At 44.2% G+C, this 20,845-nt stretch overlaps 1 protein-coding gene across 5 annotated transcripts in view; it reads right to left on the bottom strand.

Annotated features, from left to right (window-relative positions):
- The window catches only part of RERE (arginine-glutamic acid dipeptide repeats), a 433,372-nt gene that overhangs the window by 85,131 nt on the left and 327,396 nt on the right, over positions 1-20,845 (bottom strand). For all 5 annotated transcript variants that reach the window (XM_066270541.1, XM_066270544.1, XM_066270542.1 and 2 more), the window contains one exon: positions 5,006-5,104. In XM_066270541.1, coding sequence (XP_066126638.1) covers positions 5,006-5,104 — 99 coding nt within the window. The remainder of the gene's footprint in view (positions 1-5,005; positions 5,105-20,845) is intronic.

The raw sequence follows: 20,845 nt of genomic DNA, 5'->3' as shown, positions 1-20,845 counted from the left end.
AAATGAAGGGAAGCAGAGGATGAAACACTGCTCAGTGGAGCACCCAATCTCACAACCTTGCAAGCCAGGCCCGATTCCACAAGGGAAATGCAGGCCCTGAATTTTAAAAAGAATTCAATTAGCATCCCCAGTATTTCCATAATCAACAGCTGAATGCTAATGAACAGCACAGCATCAGGCAGCAATGGAATCCCAGTGCAATAAGCAACAACACAACAGCAGCAAATGATACCTTCAGCTTGCATGCATAAACAAGCAGAATTAATAACTATCCAAGCATGGAGGGGTGAATTAATCCATTTCGATTAGGTGCAGTTCAGCCTGGGGCCTTTGTGTTATATTTAAATGTGTTCATCATGTTTAATTAAAAACCTAATAATCTAGGGTTTCGGGTTTATTTTTTCAAATTCTGAGCTGTATTTTCATAAGTACTACTGATTTAGATGGCTTCCTGAAATGGAATCATATTTTTAGCGCAATGTAAGAGAAACTGGTTAAAAGTCAGTATTATTCAAAGCAGCAGCCAGCATGCTCTGTGGCCCAACCCAGCAGCACCAGGGTATCTAACAAGCTTCATGACCTAACCTAGCATTTCTTCAAATAGGCTTCTCTGGCCCTGGCCAGTTGGCACAGTGGTAGAGCGTCAGCCCAATGTGCAGAAGTCCCAAGTTCGATTCCTGGTCAGGGCACACAGGAGAAGCACCCATCTGCTTCTCCACCCCTTCCTGTTCTCCTTTCTCTCTCTCTCTTCCACTCCTGAAGCCAAGGCTCCATTGGAGCAAAGTTGGCCTGGGCACTGAGGATGGCTCCATGGCCTCCACCTCAGTTGCTAGAATGGCTATGGCCACAAACGAGCAAAATCCCAGATGGGCAGAGCATCGCCTCTTAGTATGTATGCCGGGTAGATCCTGGTCAGGCATATGCAGAAGTCTGTCTGGCTGCTTCCTCACTTCTAACTTTGGAAAAAAACAAACAAAAAAACAAACCCCAAAAAACCAAAAACATACAAAAAAAAAAAGGCTTCTCTCATCTGTCCCAGTTTATTTAGCTGGAAAGACTGCCATGAGCTAGCTACCAAGGTGTTTCTCAGTCATACCACTAGAGCAGAGTTCAGGTGTCACTACCCGCCCCAGGATTTGACAGAAATTGGCACAAACCTACCTTTGTTGCACAAGATTTAAAGTATATCAGCCCCAAAGCCTGTGACATGGACTGTCACAGGAATTACTGAAAATAAGTGAAATGAAAGGCATCCATTATGTGATTCTGAGGTCTAAAATATCAAGAATTAGTGGTTATCTTAAAGATCTAAGAACTTAGTGATAGTATTAATAATAACGGGAACTAATCCCAAAAGTAAAACTTTTAAGGTTAACTTTGAATGTATGTAAAAGTTTTTCTATTTCATGCTGATGCATAATAACTATTACACGTTTTAAAATGCTGGATAGAAGACAATCAATTATAGTGAACAGTCTTTAAAACCATAATCTTGAATGAAGAGTCCACGTTGCTCAAACCCCTCACAGGCAAAGACGTTGTTCTCTCCCAGACATGCTTCCCACCATGAATAAATTCTCACTCTTAGTAATTTCACAAACCAGGAGGGCAATGGACTCAGAAAGAGGCTGGGGAACAAGAGCTGGTAATGGCAATACAGAGCTAGCCCAGAAGCAAAGGCAGAGGGGAGCTGCAGCTCAGCAGGGCTGTCCCCGTGGTGTGGGGAGCACTCTGAGCCCTGGAGAAGACTAGGCTGGGCCTGGCAACATCAGCCTGTCCCAACCAGTGGACCTGCCCAAGCCAGAGGTCCACGGGCTGCTGGGCTGCCCGTTCACAGCCCAGTTTAGGATTCATGCTGCAGATGCTCATCCTGCCAACCCTCTCACACAGAGTTCAACTCAGATAAAGGCAGAAGAAAATGCTGACGTTTCTTTAGACAAAATTCATACTCTGGCGGCAGTGAAGTTCAAAAATAACCAGGATGTCAAAGTACATAGAAAACTGACAGGAAAAACGGGGGAAGAAGGCCCCTATCCTTATTTGGGACACATCTGTTTCACTTATTCCTGATAGATATGTGTATTCCAAACTGCCATCTTGATGTTCCACTTATCTGTCAGACCTCACCCTTACTGGCCTATGGCCCCTGAGACAGAGGAATTTCAAGAAGCTGACAAGCCTCCCCAAGGAGGGGCTCTGGACACACCAGGACTTTTGATTCAACACCCACATGCTTGAAGCCCCCCAAGGAGGATCATTCCGGCCATACCAGGACTTTTGCCTCAGTATCCCCTCAGGCTCTCCCAAACACTATATAACTCGTCTGTAACCGGCTCTCTTCTCCCCCCACCCCACCCCCAAGAAGTGCCCAGCAGGGTTCCTTTCTTCCTTTCAATAAAGACTGTTACTCTTATCTTTCGGACTCCCATGGATTCCAACAATTCCCATGATTCCTGAATGAGAAGACATGGGCAGTTCAGGAGAAGGAGGCCACACGCACAATGCAGGTGTGTACTCACAGCCCAGAGCAGGCTAAGGGCAGTAGTCCTGTTGGCTCATGGGCCTTGTTGCCACATGACAGTACCCAGAGATTTGATCTGGATACCTGCATCAAAAGCATCCTTCAGGCTATCAATTATTCAGTCCCTCTCTCTCATTCCAATTCTGAGGTTTTAGAAAGTGAAGACAAACTTCTCATAAATAAGGGCACCATGTGACCTTTAGGCCCAGCAGGGCTGGAAGATGACCAAAATATCTCAAACCTCCCACTGAAACATTACCCTGTACCATTATCCTGTACTTGGAATGTGCAACATGCTGGGGGCCTGTTTCACTTTTCAAAACAAAGCTGGGCTTTCTCCAATGTGTGAGACCTCCTTCCCATCCCAGTCTCTGCCGAAAGTCCCCAAGCAATAGCCGTGGGCCCCAGTCCACACCATGCCCCGTATAAGCACGTGCTGTGGGGAACGAAAGCCAGCCTTCTTTTACGCTGGGATGTTTAAAAGGCAAAGGGATGAAAGGTGAAGGCAGAAGTTCAGTGTGAGGCGAGGGCCAGTGCCTGTGAAGAGCTGGGGAGGCAGGAGAGAAAAGAGGGACACAGGAGGAGGAGAGGAGAGACTGAAAGACCAAGGGAAGCACAGGGGGGATCAAGGTCCCAGAGAGAAGGGGATGCCCTGTCCCGGTCCCTGTGTGTGGGCAAGGGCACGCCAAGGGCGTGCAGGCTAGTCACATTCTCTACATTCATTCCATCCTTTTCATCTCCTTATGTCTTTCTTCTACAAAGGCTTGTAGAATTTTAATTTTTATCAAATCTCTTATCTCTTCACATAAGTAGATTTACAGAGAAAAACATCATCAAATGACTTTTCAAAACAAGTGAGTTTAACATCTTTACTTCGGTCATTGTCTGAACAATCACAAATGCTTAAGATGTTTCCATCTTTCGTAATCATGTGAGGTTTTAAATTTTTAACTTTAAACAGCAACACTAAATTCACGTAAGGCTGATAAACCTGATAAACTTAAGGGACTTCTGTTCTCCAACCCTCAAGGGCATTCCAGCTCACCCCTGCTGTGTCCCAGATGTCCCCACTCACTGGACAGCGCCTGCTCCCATGCTGTCCCCCCCAGCACACAGCCATGGCCTCTCCATGCCCGCCGCCGCTCTACCGCATTGACCACCCGGGTCTCAGACCTGGGCTCCCACACAGCACCTTATACCCACTCGCCACTTAGTCCAGTCCACCCTCTGGCAGAAGAAGCCCCTCCTATGCACAGAATCCGCAGAGCAAGCTGCAAGGTGCTCACCATGGGCCCACTGGCCACATCTGATCTGCCCCCTGCAGGACCCGTGCCCCACCACCCACCTCTAGACAGTGTGTTCCGACCTAGCTCCCTGAACATGGCAGGTGCTCTTGAACATGAGATCATGAACATTTATCTCACTTAGGTCTCTGCTCCGATGGTACTCACCAGGCCTTTCCTGAGCCCCCTGATAAAAGACCGCGAGCACCCTCCCATGTCTATGCCCACCCTCCCGACCCTATTCTTCTCCTCAGCACAGGTACCACCACTTGACATACACTGATTTGCAGGTGGTCCCTCTTAGTATATGTGCTGCCGAAGCGAGCACGCAGGTGGTCCCTCTTAAAATGGAAGCCTTGTGAGGAGGGACCTTGAACTCCTCTTGACATGGCTCCTGGCATGTAATAAACACTCTTAAACACTGCTGAACAAATGAAACAGCAGGATCACAAAAGCACATAAAATTTCTAAGCACTGTTTCTTTTTTAAAATACAGGTGAGAAATTTGCAATCAATGTGTCTCAGTGCCAGCCTTCATCTATCTTAATGTCACACAACCTGAAGGGCAAATGTCAAGCAGTAACACTCAAGTTTGAAAAGCAGTATCTTTCAAAAGGCACAAGATGGAGATGTGGCTTCAGAGAACTCTGCTGAGACAGGAATCCATGGGTTTGCAGATCAGTACCTGTAAGGTATGCACATTTCCACGACTGTTATGCTAATAGATGCATATGCTAATAGGTGCATACAGAAGATCCAATGTATTTATTGATCAAGTCTGTACTTCCTGCTTTTGACTAACATCTTTCCGCAGGTGAGGGATCCTGCCAGCCCTACTCTAGGTTATGCATCACCTGGTTTTAACATGCTTGTGGTTTAAAAACAGTGAAGTATCAAACAACAGCTTACACTGAAAACCAACCAAACCTAACTTTTTAAAAGAGTAACTATCAATTTCTTCTCTTTCCATGAAACCTGGGGAAATATTTAGCATCACCTATGGAACCTAAGCTTACTAAGAACAAACCTTTCTGAACAATCCTGAAGCTTAAAGGCTCTTTCCATGGCCAGTCCACGCACATGACTGAGTCTCTGGAACGAGCCCTTTCCCCCCAAGTGGCAGGAGGTCACACACAGAGAAGCAAACGCCCACCAACCCAGACCCCCGGCACGCTCCCACCAGCTGCTCCCACCAGCTCACCACTTCATCCTCGGTCCAGCACTTTTCGATCAGCTTGGGCACAGGCTTCTTTACCAGGCGCTGCAGGGCTTTGCCGGCATCGTAGCCGCTCTCATGCAGCTAAAACAACAACAATTTTAGTTAGCTAACTGCACCAAATAACAACTGGAAGCAGGTTAATAAAGGGAAGCCCTGCCTTTACTCTAACAGAAGGATTGCTAACTGGGCTCACAGACTCACAACCATTTCCATAGACATGATAATTTGTTCTTACCCAACCACCCTCCCGGGTTCCAGCTGTGCTGAGAGGGAGACAGGTAAGGCAGAGAACACTGGCAATGACAGGAACAGAATTAAGAACAACAACAAACATTTACTGAATGGCTGGCCTGGCACAGTGGTAAGTACGTTCCATGCATTCATGATTTTTCTTTATATTCTTTTTCTTTTTCTTTTTTTTGTATTTTTCTAAAGTTGGAAACGGGGAGGCAGTCAGACAGACTCCTGCATGCGCCCAACCGGGACCCACCCAGCATGCCCACCAGGGGGCGATGCTCCACCCATCTGGGCCTATGCTCTGTTGCAACCAGAGCCATTCTAGCTCCTGAGGCAGAGGCCACAGAGCCATCCTCAGCATCCAGGCCAACTTTGCTCCAATGGAGCCTTGGCTGCGAGAGGGAAAGAAAGAGACAGAGAGGAAGGAAAGGGGGGGAGTGGAGAAGCAGATGGGCACTTCTCCTGTGTGCCCTGGCCGGGAATCAAACCCGGGACTCCTGCACGCCAGGCTGACGCTCTACCACTAAGCCAACTGGCCAGGGCTATATTCTTTTTCTTAAATGAGAAGTGAGGGGAGGCAGAGTGACAGACTCCTGCATGCACCCCAACTGTGATCCATGACGCAAGCCCCCTACAAGGCGATGCTCTGCTCATCTGCGACCACTGCTCAGTTGCTTGGCAACAGAGCTATTTTAGTGACTGGAGTGAGAGGTCTTGGAGTCATCCTCAGCGCCTGTGGACAATTTGCTCTAACCGAGCCCTGGCTGCAGGAGGGGGAGGGGGAAGAAAGAGAGACAGAGAGAGAGAGAGAGAGAGAGAGAGAGAGAGAGAGAGAGAGAGAAACAAGAGGGGGAGGGATAGAGAAGCAGATGGGCGCTTTTCCTGTGTGCCTTGACTGGCAATCGAACCTGGGACGTCCATATGCTGAGCTGACACTCTACCACTGAGCCAACCGACCAGGGCCAATCATGATTTTTCTTATTCTCTCGTTTAATCTTATGGGGTAAAAACTATTGTCACCTCATTTTACAAACAAGGACACTAAAGCAAAGAAACATCAAGTTAACGTGCTCACCACATTAAGCCATTAGGCAATGGAGCCAAGACTCAAACCCAGCCAACGTGACCCCTACTCTGTCCCATTCTCCCCAAAGCAGCCTAACAACAGACTAGATTATGCTCGTTCCATTAAGCATTTAAGTCTTTCAACTATGTAGTAATTTCACCAAAAAAAATCTCAAGTACCTAAAATATAACAGCTTTTTAAAGAAATGGATAATTCTGTTAACAGTATACATACGCATTCTAATGAACTTTTCTCACTCCATCTCCTTTGCAACCCCAGGCAGTGCCTGGCACCATCCAACCTCTGACAAAGATACTCCAGCCTGGCTCCTGTGACCCCACTCATCCTAGTTCCTGAGTCTCAACTTGCAAACAATGAAGAGAAGTACAGGCAGAAGTATCCTGGTGCTTGAGCTACCTCTGCAAACTGCAGTTGTCCCTCCAAAATTCTCACTGGAAATCTATCTTTCCCTCACAGATCTATTTTTCTAATATAAGAATCTGTTTTGGCTAAGACTTATATCTTCAGTGTCTAACATGGTCTGTAGCATAAGGTTATCCAACAGTAGAAATACTGTTAAATTAACCAATAAATGCCTTTTACTAGTGCCCCTAGGTAGCCTCAACCCAAATCTAAATCTCTTTTGACCTGAATTCATTCAGCCTTATGTTGACTGAGGACCTATTACATTCCAGGCACTGTACTAGACCCTGAGAATATAGCAGTGAACAAAACATGCAGAAGCCACCCTACCCTCATGGAGTGGCTATTCTGATCTTCTTACCTGTGCTTCAAACCCTTATTTGAACAATTCAGCAGTATTTGCCCAACACTCAGTACAAATAGCACACAAACCTTATTAGTTCACAGCTTTTATTTCTAGGAAACTCACCAGCTAGTGTGGTCGTGTTATGGAGATAGAACACATAGAAGATGACAAGATCAAGTAGGCTGTAGTAAGTAGTATCACCACGGCTGAGGCAAAGAGCTGCAGACTCACGAGGGGAGAGGAGAGCCCTGTTGCTTCTCGGTAAGAGAAGTCAGGAGAAGGACGCACATGCCCTCCCACGACTGCTGTAGCACTGGGGCGGGGCAGAGAGGAAGTTGCGATAAATAGAAGTTGTCGGCCCTGGCTGGTTAGCTCAGTGGTAGAGCGTTGGCCCGGTGTGAAGGAGTCCCGGGTTTGATTCCCGGCCAGGGCACACAGGAGAAGTGCCCATCTGCTTCTCCACCCCCCCCCCTTCCTTCCTCTCTGTCTCTCTCTTCCCCTCCCGCAGCCAAGGCTCCATTGGAGCAAAGTTGGCCTGGGTGCTGAGGATGGCTCTGTGGCCTCTGCCTCAGGCGCTAGAATGGCTCTGGTTGCAACAGAGCGGCGCCCCAAATGGGCAGAGCATTGCCCCCTGGTGGGTGTGCTGGGTGGATCCCGGTCGGGGGCATGCGGGAGTCTGTCTGTCTCCCCGTTTCCAACTTCAGAAAAATACAAAAAAAAAAAAAAGAAGTTGTCCTCTAACTATTCAACTGATGTTAGAAGTGATGTCACAAATACCCATTTTTATTGTTCATTCATCAAAACAGAATTATTATAAATTAAAATGTCCCGAGTATTCTCATAGTTTAGAAGACCCCAATTTATTTTAAATCCAGCTGTCCAAGAAAGTCAAGGCTATACGTTAATAACAACAATAAGTCAACTGCCTTCAAACAAGACAAAACAGCTACAACGATACAACGATCAATGTTGGATTCTGCTTTGTTGGTGGCACAGCATGAAGGGGTGGGGGTGCAAAGATATGAATGCTGCATGCTAATTTATGTATTTTTATGACATTTAGTAGAATATTTTAAAAATAATATAATAGACTGTAAATACTATACTAGGTAAACAAACTAAATGCTAAAAGAAATATAAAACATAGAAATAAAGTTAGATTTTCATACTTTGCCTAATATCCAAAAAAAGCATATGTCTGCCAAATTCTATAATAGAAAGATGACCTATAGTGAGAGCTCAACGTTGATGGAAAGTGAATAGGAAAAACTGCATGCCGACTTAATTTTTGAAAAAGCACATATTTTAGTGATCATTTGAAAGCAATTCAAGTTGATCAAATCATAAATTCTTAATAGAAAGCTCATGGCAGACTAACCATTTTACTAAAGGTAATTACAGCACATGGGGTAATTACGAGGAGAGAGGAAAAACAGTGGACTTCGGAGCCAGCCGTGGATTCAAATTCTAGCTCTGCTGCTCCCTAGGTGTGTGACCTCATCGAGTCGCTCATCCTCCTCATTCTCGTGGTGCCCCCACTGTCACTTCTAAAAATGAGTAGAATAACAACATGTATACACCTCCTCGGGCTATTGTGAGGAGAACATTAGAAAACACATGTGAACTGCTCAGGACTGTAGCTGGCACACAGCAGGCTAAATGGGGGTTAGCTGTGTATTTGAGAAAGAAAGGAAAGAGGAAAAATAAAGGAAGCAGTCACTACCCAATTTTCAATTTTCTAGATTTAGAGAGAAAAGGCTGAACTATAAACAAAAACCACTTATGTTTCATATAATTACTCGTTAATAATTTATAAAATTTGATTAAAGCTCTGGTTTATACACAGAAAGTATTTTTAAATTTTAAATCTTCTATGGCTGATAACAGGAAATTACTCATAAGAACATAAAGCCCATTCCAAAAGTGAATGAGTGACTGAAGATAAATCAATGTCATCACTCCCATGATATTCCTGCCTTTTGGTGAACCAGGGAAAGCTTCAAGTGTCAGCTGGAAGAAATGTTTTGAGACACTTTCTGAGCTGTGGGTGTGGCTGTCTGATTCATCAGAGAGGCTGACTACTGCCTGCATGATACCCGTCAGTTCAATTTTCAGTGAGGTGCTCAACAGAGAAAGAGGCGCTGCCCCCTAAACACAGCCCAGCAGGCACGCTCCCTTTACAATCTTGATTTGAGATCACATTTTCCCTTCAAGAAGCTGCTACAATTCCTGTGGTAACCGGAGCTTCCTTCACTCCTCTGTTCTCTAAATAGGGGTAACTCCCCCCTTTCATTTGATCTACTGCTGTCTTATTAAAACATTCCTATTCCCAAAAATATTATATTCCACAACATAAACACAGTATGTTTAAAACCCCTACACAAAGACACATATGAAATGTAAAGAGGTCTGAGATTTACCAACAGCAATGAAATATATATATATTTTTTAATTTATTGATTTATTTGAAAGAGGAAGGATGAGAGGAAGGAACATAGGGAGGAAGGGAGAGAGGGAGGAAGGGAGGGAGAGAGGGAAGGAGGGAAGTAGGGAGGGAAGGAAGGAAGGAAGGAAGGAAGGAAGGAAGGAAGGAAGGAAGGAAGGAAGGAAGGAGGGAGGGAGAAAGGGGAGGGAAGGCAGGGTGATGGAAAGGAAAGAGGGAGGGAGGGAGGGACACTGATCTGTTGTTCCACTTATCCAGGCATTCATTGGTTGATCTCATCTCGTGTGTGCCCTGAGCGGTGATGGAACCCACACCCTTACTGTATGGGGATGAGATGTGTACAAACAAACAAAGGCAGGACATTACTGTGCTGTCAGGAATCATGCAGGCAGAACAGCACAAAAGCTCAGTTAAGGGGCTGTTCTGGCATGTCCTCTCCCTAGGGAACCAAAAGAAACCTTTCTAAATAGTCATTTCTTCTTTTTGTAATAAACATTTATTTCCATTTTTCAGGAATCCTGTCAGAAAATTCTGAGAAACTTACATCTTTAAAGAAATACTTTAATTACATTTCCCTAAAGATATACTTTTAATACACTAAAGTGTTATGGTCCATATAGCTACAGAAGAATGAAGATTATCTTTTGAGCACTTTGGGGAAATTACAAGTTCAGGATATCCTCCATTCCTTCTACAAATATTTATTGATTGTTGAACTGTGCCAGTTAGTATTCCAGGTCCTAGGGACAGATATGGCTGTGACTAGCACTGGGAATGAACATCAGAAATGCGCAGCTGAGAACGGTGTAAACTGTGAGAATCAGTTTTAAGTGCTGGTCTCTTATGACATCTAACTAAATGTCACATCCAAACCAACCACAGGGTCCTAAGAGAATGGGTTCTAGCTACCATCTCTGCTTGATGTATCATGCATAAGTAAGCCCTCTTGAAAGGGGTTTGGTTTCTAGATGATGATGATTTGTTTCTTTAGACCAGGGTTTAAATAATGTTTGAGAAAGAGCTCAACTGGATATTTCAACTGTATTCCTCATGTAAATTAGAGTTGCTAAGTTTTCCTAAATACCAGCTATCTTAAATCTATAAAAATTGTCACTCGGCCTGTGGTGGCACAGTGTATAAAATGTCAACCTGGAATGCTGAGGTCACCAGCTTAAAACCCTGGACTTGCCGGGACAAGGCACATACAGCAAGCAACCAATAAACAACTAAAGTGAAGCAACTATGCGTTGATACTTCTCGATCCCCTCCACCCCCACCCCTCTCTGTAAAGTCAATAAATAAAATCTTTAAATATATATATATATAAATTGTCATTAAAAATATTCTTCTCTAATACAGCATCTAGCTCTGAAAATTAGAAAAATTTCATCTCTTGAAAAGCATTATGTCGGGGCCCTGGCCGGTTGGCTCAGTGGTAGAGCGTCGGCCTGGCGTGCGGAAGTCCCGGGTTCGATTCCCGGCCAGGGCACACAGGAGAAGTGCCCATCTGCTTCTCCACCCCTCCCCCTCTCCTTCCTCTTTCTCTCTTCCCCTCCCGCAGCTAAGGCTCCATTGGAGCAAAGATGGCCCGGGCGCTGGGGATGGCTCTGTGGCCTCTGCCTCAGGCGCTAGAGTGGCTCTGGTCGCAACATGGCGACGCCCAGGATGGGCAGAGCATCGCCCCCTGGTGGGCAGAGCCTCACCCCTGGTGGGCGTGCCGGGTGGATCCCGATCGGGCACATGCGGGAGTCTGTCTGACTGTCTCTCCCCGTTTCCAGCTTCAGAAAAATACAAAAAAAAAAAAAATAAAGAGAGAGAAAAGCATTATGTCGGTTTCAAATATTAAACAACTGATCATGATCACACAGACACATCTAGAGTACAAGGAAATTTGGTTCAGTCTTCCCAATATTGCTATGGTAAAAGACCCTTTCAGTAAGGGTGAGATTTTTCTACCGTTTCCCTAGGGAAAATGGTTCAAAGAAATTGCAGTGAGAGCAAGGTGGGGGTTGGGGGGGTGAGCCCTCAAAAGCCTTACAGCTTCACTTTGTAGCCTTGGAAAAGCAATTAAAGCAAGATAAATAAACCTGTCTGTCCATTTCACAGCCGAGCCAGCCTGGTAAAATCTGGGATTAAATGCAATTTCACGTGGAGGACAGAGATCTGCACCATTCTGGGGCCACCGGGAAAAGATCACTGCAAGAAGCAGTGACCAAGACACAGCATCGTTACTCCATCAGCTTGCAACCTTCCTGAGCTACCAGTGGGACAGCGCTTAGCCCTACACCATCCCCATTACCCTGCCAGCCACTAAAGCAGGAGGTCATTCAGCAGAAACCTCTGCTTTCAGATTCACCGGTGCAGGAGCGCTTACGTGAGTATGTGCGCGTGTCTAATCTAGCCATCAGGGGAGCGGGGACTTGTCAATCTGCTTCCACGTTACTGAAGTGCAGGGCTGCACGTCTGCACAAGTCAACTTCACCTTCACCTAAAGCACAGGTCGAGGTCTGGGGAATCCGATACAAAACAGAAATGCTTCCCCAATTCATGAGCCTTTCATGCCACCCCTTGGTGGCTGGTCCTTGGGCTTGGTCAACAGAATCCTGAGGTGGTGGTCTTTCGTTTGTGTTGGTTTGCTCACTGAGAAGGGGCTAAGAGAAACTCTGCCCACATCAAGGTTCCAGCCCTGCCCTGCCATACCTTCTGCTGCCCCTGCGACACAGTGGGACGTGCCAGCCTCAGAGGCAAGCCGCTCTCACCACATTCTCTTTACCTTTCATTCATTCAGCTAAGGGTAACCAAGCACCTCCTTCTGCTACACTGTGCCAGCAAAGAGGGAAGAGTGAACTTGCAGAGCAGACTGTGTAGGGGACTTTGGTGCTAAAACGAGCAGTTTCTGCCTGACCAGGCGGTGGCACAGTGGATAGAGCATTGGCCTGGGATGCTGAGGTTTGAAACCCCAAGGTTGCTGGCTTGAGTGGGCTTACTAGCTTGAGTGCAGGATCGCCAGCTAGCAGGCAGGGTTATTGGCTTGAAGCCCAAGGTCACTGGCTCGAGCAAGGGGTCACTGGCTCGGCTCAGCTGGAGCCCCAGGTTGAGGCACATATGAGAAGCAATCAATGAACCACTGAAGTGCTGTACTATGAGTACAGCTTCTCATCTCTCTCTCTTCCTGTCTGTCTGACTCTCTCAAAAAGAGCAGTTTCTGAGTAACAAACTCCTGGTTCCACTGTAATAAATGCAACTGCTATTCCGAGTCACAGAGAGCCAAAGACACTGCCATGTCATATGCACTGGCCCCAGTTAGCAGTTACACAAGGAAGCTTTCAAGGACTCCGCTGCCCAGCAGGCCCCACAGTTGGTGCCTCCGGTAGCCAAGGGAACACAGCGCCGGACCTGAGGCAGGAGAGACTATTGTTAGCTCCTGGTCACAAACCAACAGAGCTGCGGCTTTTCATCTGTCGAATGGGCCTAACACCACCATCCCTCAGCTCTGCCAAAGAGCAGTGGACAGCATTAAATGAGACACAATGTGACAAGAAGCTCTGAGATGTCAAAGACTATAAACTGCACAGTGGTATCACCACGGGGAGTGATATTTTAGGTACATGGCTCTTACCTGACTATTGAACTGGCCAGGCATTCAATTGAGCCAATAATACTGGTGACTACACATCAATTGTCTCCTCACAGCCTCTGACCTCGCTCTGCTCAGCAAGAAGAAAGGACCACGCCATCAGAAGAAAAACACATTTCTGCATAATTGCCCAAGTTAAATCTGCTCCTCTAACTCTGCCTGACAAATCATTCCCTGCTTATTACTCTCTATAATTTAATATATATAAGTGCTTTACTGGCAAGCTTCTCGAAAGAATAAATAATATTTAATGACTGCCTACAGTTTAATTAACTCATGATTGAACTTCTCATGGATTGCTATAAACATTAAATTATATCCTTCCTCAAAGCTTCCATGATAGAAATCTTGTCCCTATCTTTAATTCCCTTGCCGAAACAGTTCTGAAATATCAGCAAATCTGTGTATTAGACAGAGAGGTGAGAGAATCAACCTTAATGCCTGGCTATAAAGTGTGTTATTTTACAGAGCAAGGACGAGGTCTTAATTTAAATAAGATTGAAAATGTGCATATGCCCCAACACTCATTTATGTTACGGTGGTCATTAAACATCTCTGGGTCTCAGGCAGTCTTATTAGCATAAACTGTGTATTACCACAAGGTTTCAAGTTTCCATTCTGGTTTCTCATCTTAGCTGCCATTTTCTGTCTGTGTGATGTTACAAATAAATTTTGCTTTTGGCATGGCTCAGCTGTCAGGCACCTCTGTTCTATAATGAACCCATGAATTACATCTCCCAGCTCTGACATCCTTGGTCTCACACATCAAAATATTGTTCTTCAATTGTAATTTATAACTTAATTTAAATGTCTCTTTTACTGTGACCTTTTTAGATCAAATGGCACTGCACCTGGCAGTTTCCACTACAACAAAGCACCCCTTCACAATTAGCTATCAGAATGACTGCAGAAAAGCCTACCTGAGCTAGACTGCATTCACACTAAATATTAAATAATTGCAGTCCATTAAGAACAACATCAGATTTCAAGTATTTTATTCTGCAAAATACACTATTCGCAAAACAAAAAAAAAACACCTGCCAAAATTACCTAGAAAGGAAAAAGGTGAGATTTAGATGAGTTCTTGAAATTCTGAGTTGTTTTCATTATTTCAACCATTAACATAAATTAAGGAAGATCCCACTGAAATCTGTCTGAGATAAAACTTTAAAATTTTTTTCTAATAATTTAAGATTTACAGATGTCAAGATAGTATTTCCATTCATACTGCCACCACCAATGACCTAGTACCAAGTTCACGACACGATATACACATGAAAAACTGTAACTAAAACTAAGAGCACAATGTTTCATTTATTTATGGCCGCTGTTACTCCAATAATGCTATAAGCACTAGAGAGGCTACATTTGACTACATAGCCATGGGAGCACAGTTCAGAGATAATGGCGAACAAGAAAAATTTAACTGCTGAGAGGAAGGGCTGAGGAAAAGGTCCAGCTAATTTTTGGAAGGAAATACATAGAATCAACCCTCCCTCCAACACACTGAGTAAATACAGTGTTCAGGAACTATGCCACCCCCTGGAATCAAAAAGAGGGTAAGAGGGGACCAAACTTTGTTGAGCATCAGATGTGGCAGGAACTGTATTAGGTCTCTGTGTGCTTTCATCATTCCTCACACCATTCTTTTGTGGTGAAAGTACTAACTAACAGGAACTGAAAGGTCAGTATCTTATTCAAGGCCACTTCCCTAAGTATTCAATATACAGCAGAAGGAGGAGTCTAATGTCCATCCATGATCTAGGAAGCAGTTTGAGGCTCAGTCCTAGAGCAGCTCAGGACTAATGATCTGGTGGCAATGATGGGCTCAGGAACCTCTCCTACTACAGTGACCCAGCAAGCACACTGTCTTGTCTTCATTCAGGGTAAGTATGTTGGCAGGAGATGGGAACCAACAGCTCAGAAAAGAGGACACACAAGATAACAAAATAAATATCATAAAAATACAGAGTGCCAATGAAAGCCAACTGAGGTAACATTTACTCTGCCTTGAAAAACCAAGATGACTTCACATAGCAGGTTTCGAAATTCACCATCAGTATAATATGATTAACCTTGGCCATACACAATGAAAGTAAAAAAAGAAAGAAAAATCGAGATGGAGGACAGAAGAAACAAACAAAGTTGATAAAAGACACGAGAGGCTAAAAAGCAGGGGTCAGAAACCTATGGCTCATGAGCCAGATGTGGCTTTTTTTTTTTTAATATTTTATTTATTGATTTTTTTAGAGAGAGAGGAGTGAGAGAGAGAGACAGAGAGAGAGAGAAGGGGGAGGAGCAGGAAGCATCAACTCCCATATGTGCCTTGACCAGGCAAGCCCAAGGTTTTGAACCGGTGACCTCAGTGTTCCAGGTCGACGCTTTATCCCACTGCGCCACCACAGGTCAGGCCAGATGTGGCTTTTTTGATGGTTGCATCTGGCTCGCAGACAAATCTTTAATAAAAAAAAACATTAAAAATATAAAACATTCTCATGTATTACAATCCATTCATTTCCTACCGCTCATGGTTGCGGGTGGCTGGAGCCAATCACAGCTGTCCTCTGGGACAACACCAAATTTTTATTGGATAATGTGTAATGTACATGGATCGTTGTGAGGTTAGGAAGTAAACTTCCCTTTTTTTAAAAAATTTTTTTAAATTTATTTTATTTATTCATTTTTTTAGAGAGGAGAGAGGAGAGGGGAGAGGGGAGAGGGGAGAGGGGAGAGGGGAGAGGGGAGAGGGGAGAGGGGAGAGGGGAGAGGGGAGAGGGGAGAGGGGAGAGGGGAGAGGGGAGAGGGGAGAGGGGAGAGGGGAGAGGGGAGAGGGGAGAGGGGAGAGGGGAGAGGGGAGAGGGGAGAGGGGAGAGGGGAGAGGGGAGAGGGGAGAGGGGAGAGGGGAGAGGGGAGAGGGGAGAGGGGAGAGGGGACAGGGGAGAGGGGAGAGGGGAGAGGGGAGAGGGGAGAGGGGAGAGGGGAGAGGGGAGAGGGGAGAGGGAGAGGGAGAGGGAGAGGGAGAGAGACATGAGAGAGAGACAGGGGGAGGAGCTGGAAGCATCAACTCCCATATGTGCCTTGACCAGGCAAGCCCAGGGTTTCGAACCGGTGACCTCAGCATTTCCAGGTCGACGCTTTATCCACTGCGCCACCACAGGTCAGGCCAAACTTCCCACCTTTTAATCAAGTAGTCAGCTAGCTAATTGCAGAAATCCTTTTGACAAAGAAGATGGCTAAAAGAAAAGATGAGGAGTATCGTAATTTTCAGCAGGAATGGACAGAGGGATTTGCCTTTGTGGAGAGGGCAGGTTCTACAGTATGTCGAATATGCAATGATAAAACTGCATCGATGAAATGGTCAAATATAAAGAGGCACTTCAACACACATACTACAATGTATCGAAATATCCAGCAGGGGACAGCTGGAAGAAAGCATGTCAAGAGCTACTGTGCAGAGTGCAAGCTAGTCAGCAGCAACTCCGTGTTTGGACCCAACAAGGTGACTAGAATTCGGCTAGCTTTGCTGGTGCTTTAGCAATTGTGAGAAACGGAAAGCCATTCGCAGATGGGAAGTATGCCAAAACATTCATGCTTGATGTTGCCAATGAACTTTTTGACGACTTTTTGGATAAAGACAAGATAATCAAACAAATAAAAGACATGCCTCTGTCAGCAAGAACTGTTCACAATGTACCATCATGATGGCAAATCAAATTGAGGCAACACAGTGAAGGACATAAATGCAGCACCATTCTTTTCTCTCGCTTTGGATGAGTCAACAGACGTAAGCCATTTATCCCAGTTCAGCGTGATTGCAAGGTATGCTGTCGGTGACACACTACGTGAGGAATGTCTTGCTGTTTTGCCTATGACAGAGACAATAAGAGGGGAGGATTTCTTCAAATCTTTCACGGAGTTTGCTAAAGAAAAAAATTCTACCGATAGATAAACTTATTTTGGTGTGTACTTATTTTGTGAATAAGTTCAAGTCACTGGGGAAAAACAAAGGATTTGTAGCGCTTCTTCGTGGACATGAAAAGAGACCCATTCTAAGTTTTCACTGCATCCTACATCAGGAGGTGCTTTGTGCTCAGATGTGTGGCAAGCAGCTTGGTGAGGTGATGTCGCTGGGTCATTTGGGTGGTCAACTTTATTGTTGCCTGAGCTTTAAATGATTGCCAGTTTAAAACACTGCTGGATGAAGTTGGGAATAATTATCCTGGTCTGCTTCTGCACAGCAATGTGCGTTGGTTGTCAAGAGGGAAGGTGCTCAGCCGTTTTGTGGCTTGTCTGAGCGAAATCCGGACTTTTCTTGAAATGAAAAGCATCGAGCATCCTGAGTTAGCTAACACTGAGTGGCTCCTGAAGTTCTACTATCTCATGGACATGACTGAACATCTGAATCAGCTCAATGTGAAAATGCAAGGCGTTGGAAATACAGTCTTATCCCTTCAACAAGCTGTGTTTGCATTTGAAAACAAGCTGGAACTCTCCATCGTGGACATTGAAACAGGTTGTTTACTACACTTTGAAAAACTGGGAGAGTTTAAAGATGCATGCACAGCAAGTGACCCTGCTCAACATCTTGATCTCCAGCAGCTAGTGGGTTTCATATCTAATCTCCTGCAGTCATTCAAAGTGCTTTGGAGAATTTCGTGAGTGCACTTGTCTTTTTAAGTTCATCACCCATCCACACGTGTTTGCAGTGGACAGCGCCGGCTTGAGTTACATCCCTGGTATCTCCATCAGAGATTTTGAGCTACAAGCTGCTGACCTGAAGGCCTCAGACATGTGGGTGAATAAGTTCAAGTCACTGGATGAAGATTTGGAAAGACCTGCATGACAGCAAGCAGAGTTGGCAAGCAAACACAAGTGGGGAGAAATGAAAAAACTTCAACCTGTGGACCAGCTGATTGTCAAAACTTGGAACGCGCTTTCCGTCACATACCACACACTGCAACGTGTGAGTATTGCTGTACTGACAATGTTTGGCTCTACATATGCATGTGAACAGTCTTTCTCACATCTAAAGGACATTAAGACTTCCATCACGTTTAACGGATGGAAGTCTCAATACCTGCATGAAGCTTAACCTCACCACATATCAACCAGACTACGAAGCCATCAGCAAAACCATGCAGCACCAGAAGTCACATTAATGGTAAGAAGTACTTTATTCATCATTGGTTAGCAACAGCATAACAACATTATTAAAAAGCATTCAGAGACTTATTGTACTTTAAAAGTGTTGGTTTTACATAAAATGCACACATTTACTTGTATTTAGTGTTAAACATATTGTATGAGTCTCATGGAATTACATTTTAGAATATGTGGCGTTCATGACTCTCTCAGCCAAAAAGGTTCCCGACCCCTGGGCTAAAGTTAAACAAAACAGGGCTAAAGTTAGAATCTTGAACATAGTTTTCCAATAACATCACAAAGAGATAAAGAGAACTATTACAACAGTCAATATAAGAAGACAGAACAACAAAAAAGGAAAAACAAAAAATCTCTATGAGAAGATTTCAGAAATAAAAGGGAAATTCAACCTAGACTAGACAAGCTGACCAACCAACAAGAAGGCACAAAATCTGACCAGGAGAAAATACAGGGAAGGTGGAAACAGTGACTGAAAATCTATGCAAGACAGACTAAAGGATGACACAGACCTTTCAGGAAGAGCCTGTCATTCTAGAAAGTGAAGAGAAAGCCGCCCTGATTGTACCGGGAGGAAATCAACCACCGGGGGAGATGGGACACCGACAGAATCACTGTATTTCAAGCCCCAGAGACTGAATCTGGCAAGATTCTAACAAGAATATGTCAACATATACAAAAAACAAAACAATGGCCTACAGACTAGAAACATTCAAAATACATCGCAATCTTCAAGAAAGGAGATGCCAAGAAGTGCAGTAACTATAGAATTACCCTGTCCTCAAGTTTAATTATTATATATATAAATGTGTAACAGGGTATGGTTATTAATCTGTAGGTGATAACCTTATTTATCTCATACAATTGTTATGAAAATTACATTAATTCATTCATGAAAAGCACTTAAGCTTTGACCTAACACATAAGCATTAGATTAACAAACAAATTTTAATTTTATTATTGCTATTAATTTTGTTATTAATGGCATCAGGCAGCTGACCAATAGTTGATACTGCCCTCCAACATTCTGAGTAACCACAGTGGAAATAAATGGGGTAAAATGGAAACAGCAGTGCTAAACTAAAGGTCCTATGCCTGATAGCCTTTTTTCTTTTTTTTGAATTGTTAAAAAATATTTTATTTATTCATTTAGAGAGGGGGAAGTGAGTGAGAGAGAGAGAGAGAGGAGAGGAGAGGAACAGGAATGATCAACTCCCATATGTGCCTTGACCAGGCAAGCCCAGGGTTTCAAATCGGTGACCTCAGCATTCCAGGTAGATACTTCATCCACCATAGGTCAGGCCGATGCTTGATATTCAAAACTCAGTCAAAAGCTGAGGGGGAGAGAAAAAGGCCTGAGCAAAGGCAAATATAAAAGGAAAATAAACAAAACAAGGCAAAAACACAAGGGAATAAATGTGTTGGCTACATAAAACCTTAGACTACATTAAAAAAGATGAGCTTTTAGAAAAACCAAAGCTAATTCCTTGCCGCCTTACGCTGATCAGGTCTTGGGAGTGCTACTTCAGTGGAGATGCGACTTTTTAAAAGACATACAGACAAAGCTCACCAGAGGAGAACTAGAACAGTCATGTATACAAATGGCTAACACTACACCATGGACGAAACTCGAAAACACTCCCCTGGTTAAAGAGGCCAGTCACAAAAGATCACTTATCGTACACTTCCGCTCACATGGAACGTTCAGAGTAGGCAAAGCCACAGAGATAGCAGGTGGAATGGGGGGGAGATGACTATGAGTACAGATTTCTCTTTGGGGTGATAAAAATGTTCTAGAATTGATTGTGGGATGTTCCCACAAATCTGTGACTATACCAAAAGCCACTAATTTGTATTCTTTAAAGGGGTAAAATATATAGTATGTGAATTATACATCCATAAAGCTATTATTTAAAAATGAGATAAAAGAAAGAAATGGTGAGGAAACTTGAGAGTGGCTCACATGAGAAAGCAAAGTGGAGGCCACACAGAAGAGCTGCCTTGGAAGCACAAGTAAGGACTCACAGCAAAGACGGTCCTGTTAAATGACCACAAATGACATCACTGCAGCAATATGTAATCAAGGCGCTGTCACCAGAGGTTGTCAACGTAAGTGTATCTCCCATCTGCTCCCAGAAACTGTCATGTGTAGAGGAAAGAAATGAGGGGGGCATAAAGTTTGAAATCATCTTCATCCAAATGAAATAAATTAAATCATGTATTTTGCATTAAAAGTGTGGTTGCCTGGAACTTTTGAGCAGAAGTGAATTTACGAAGTACTCAGCCCAAAAGAGCCAAGCCACTTTGGCAAATTCCTAAACAAGCAATTTTCAAAACAAAGGTTTTAAATGTTTCTGACTGGTCCGAATACAACAAATAAAAACTCAAATTTATATATTATGATACTGCTAATCAGCTGTCCCAGGGGCACGGTCTAAACTGCATGCTCTCTCCCTGCATCTTTACTTACGCTCTAATTAACATGTAACATGTAGTAGACTCTAATATCC

This window comes from Saccopteryx bilineata, chromosome 3 (assembly GCF_036850765.1).
Source record: "Saccopteryx bilineata isolate mSacBil1 chromosome 3, mSacBil1_pri_phased_curated, whole genome shotgun sequence".
NCBI classification, from domain to species: Eukaryota; Metazoa; Chordata; class Mammalia; order Chiroptera; family Emballonuridae; genus Saccopteryx; species Saccopteryx bilineata.
Note: the sequence above shows the minus strand (reverse complement) of the source record. Positions and strands in the feature narration are given on the sequence as shown.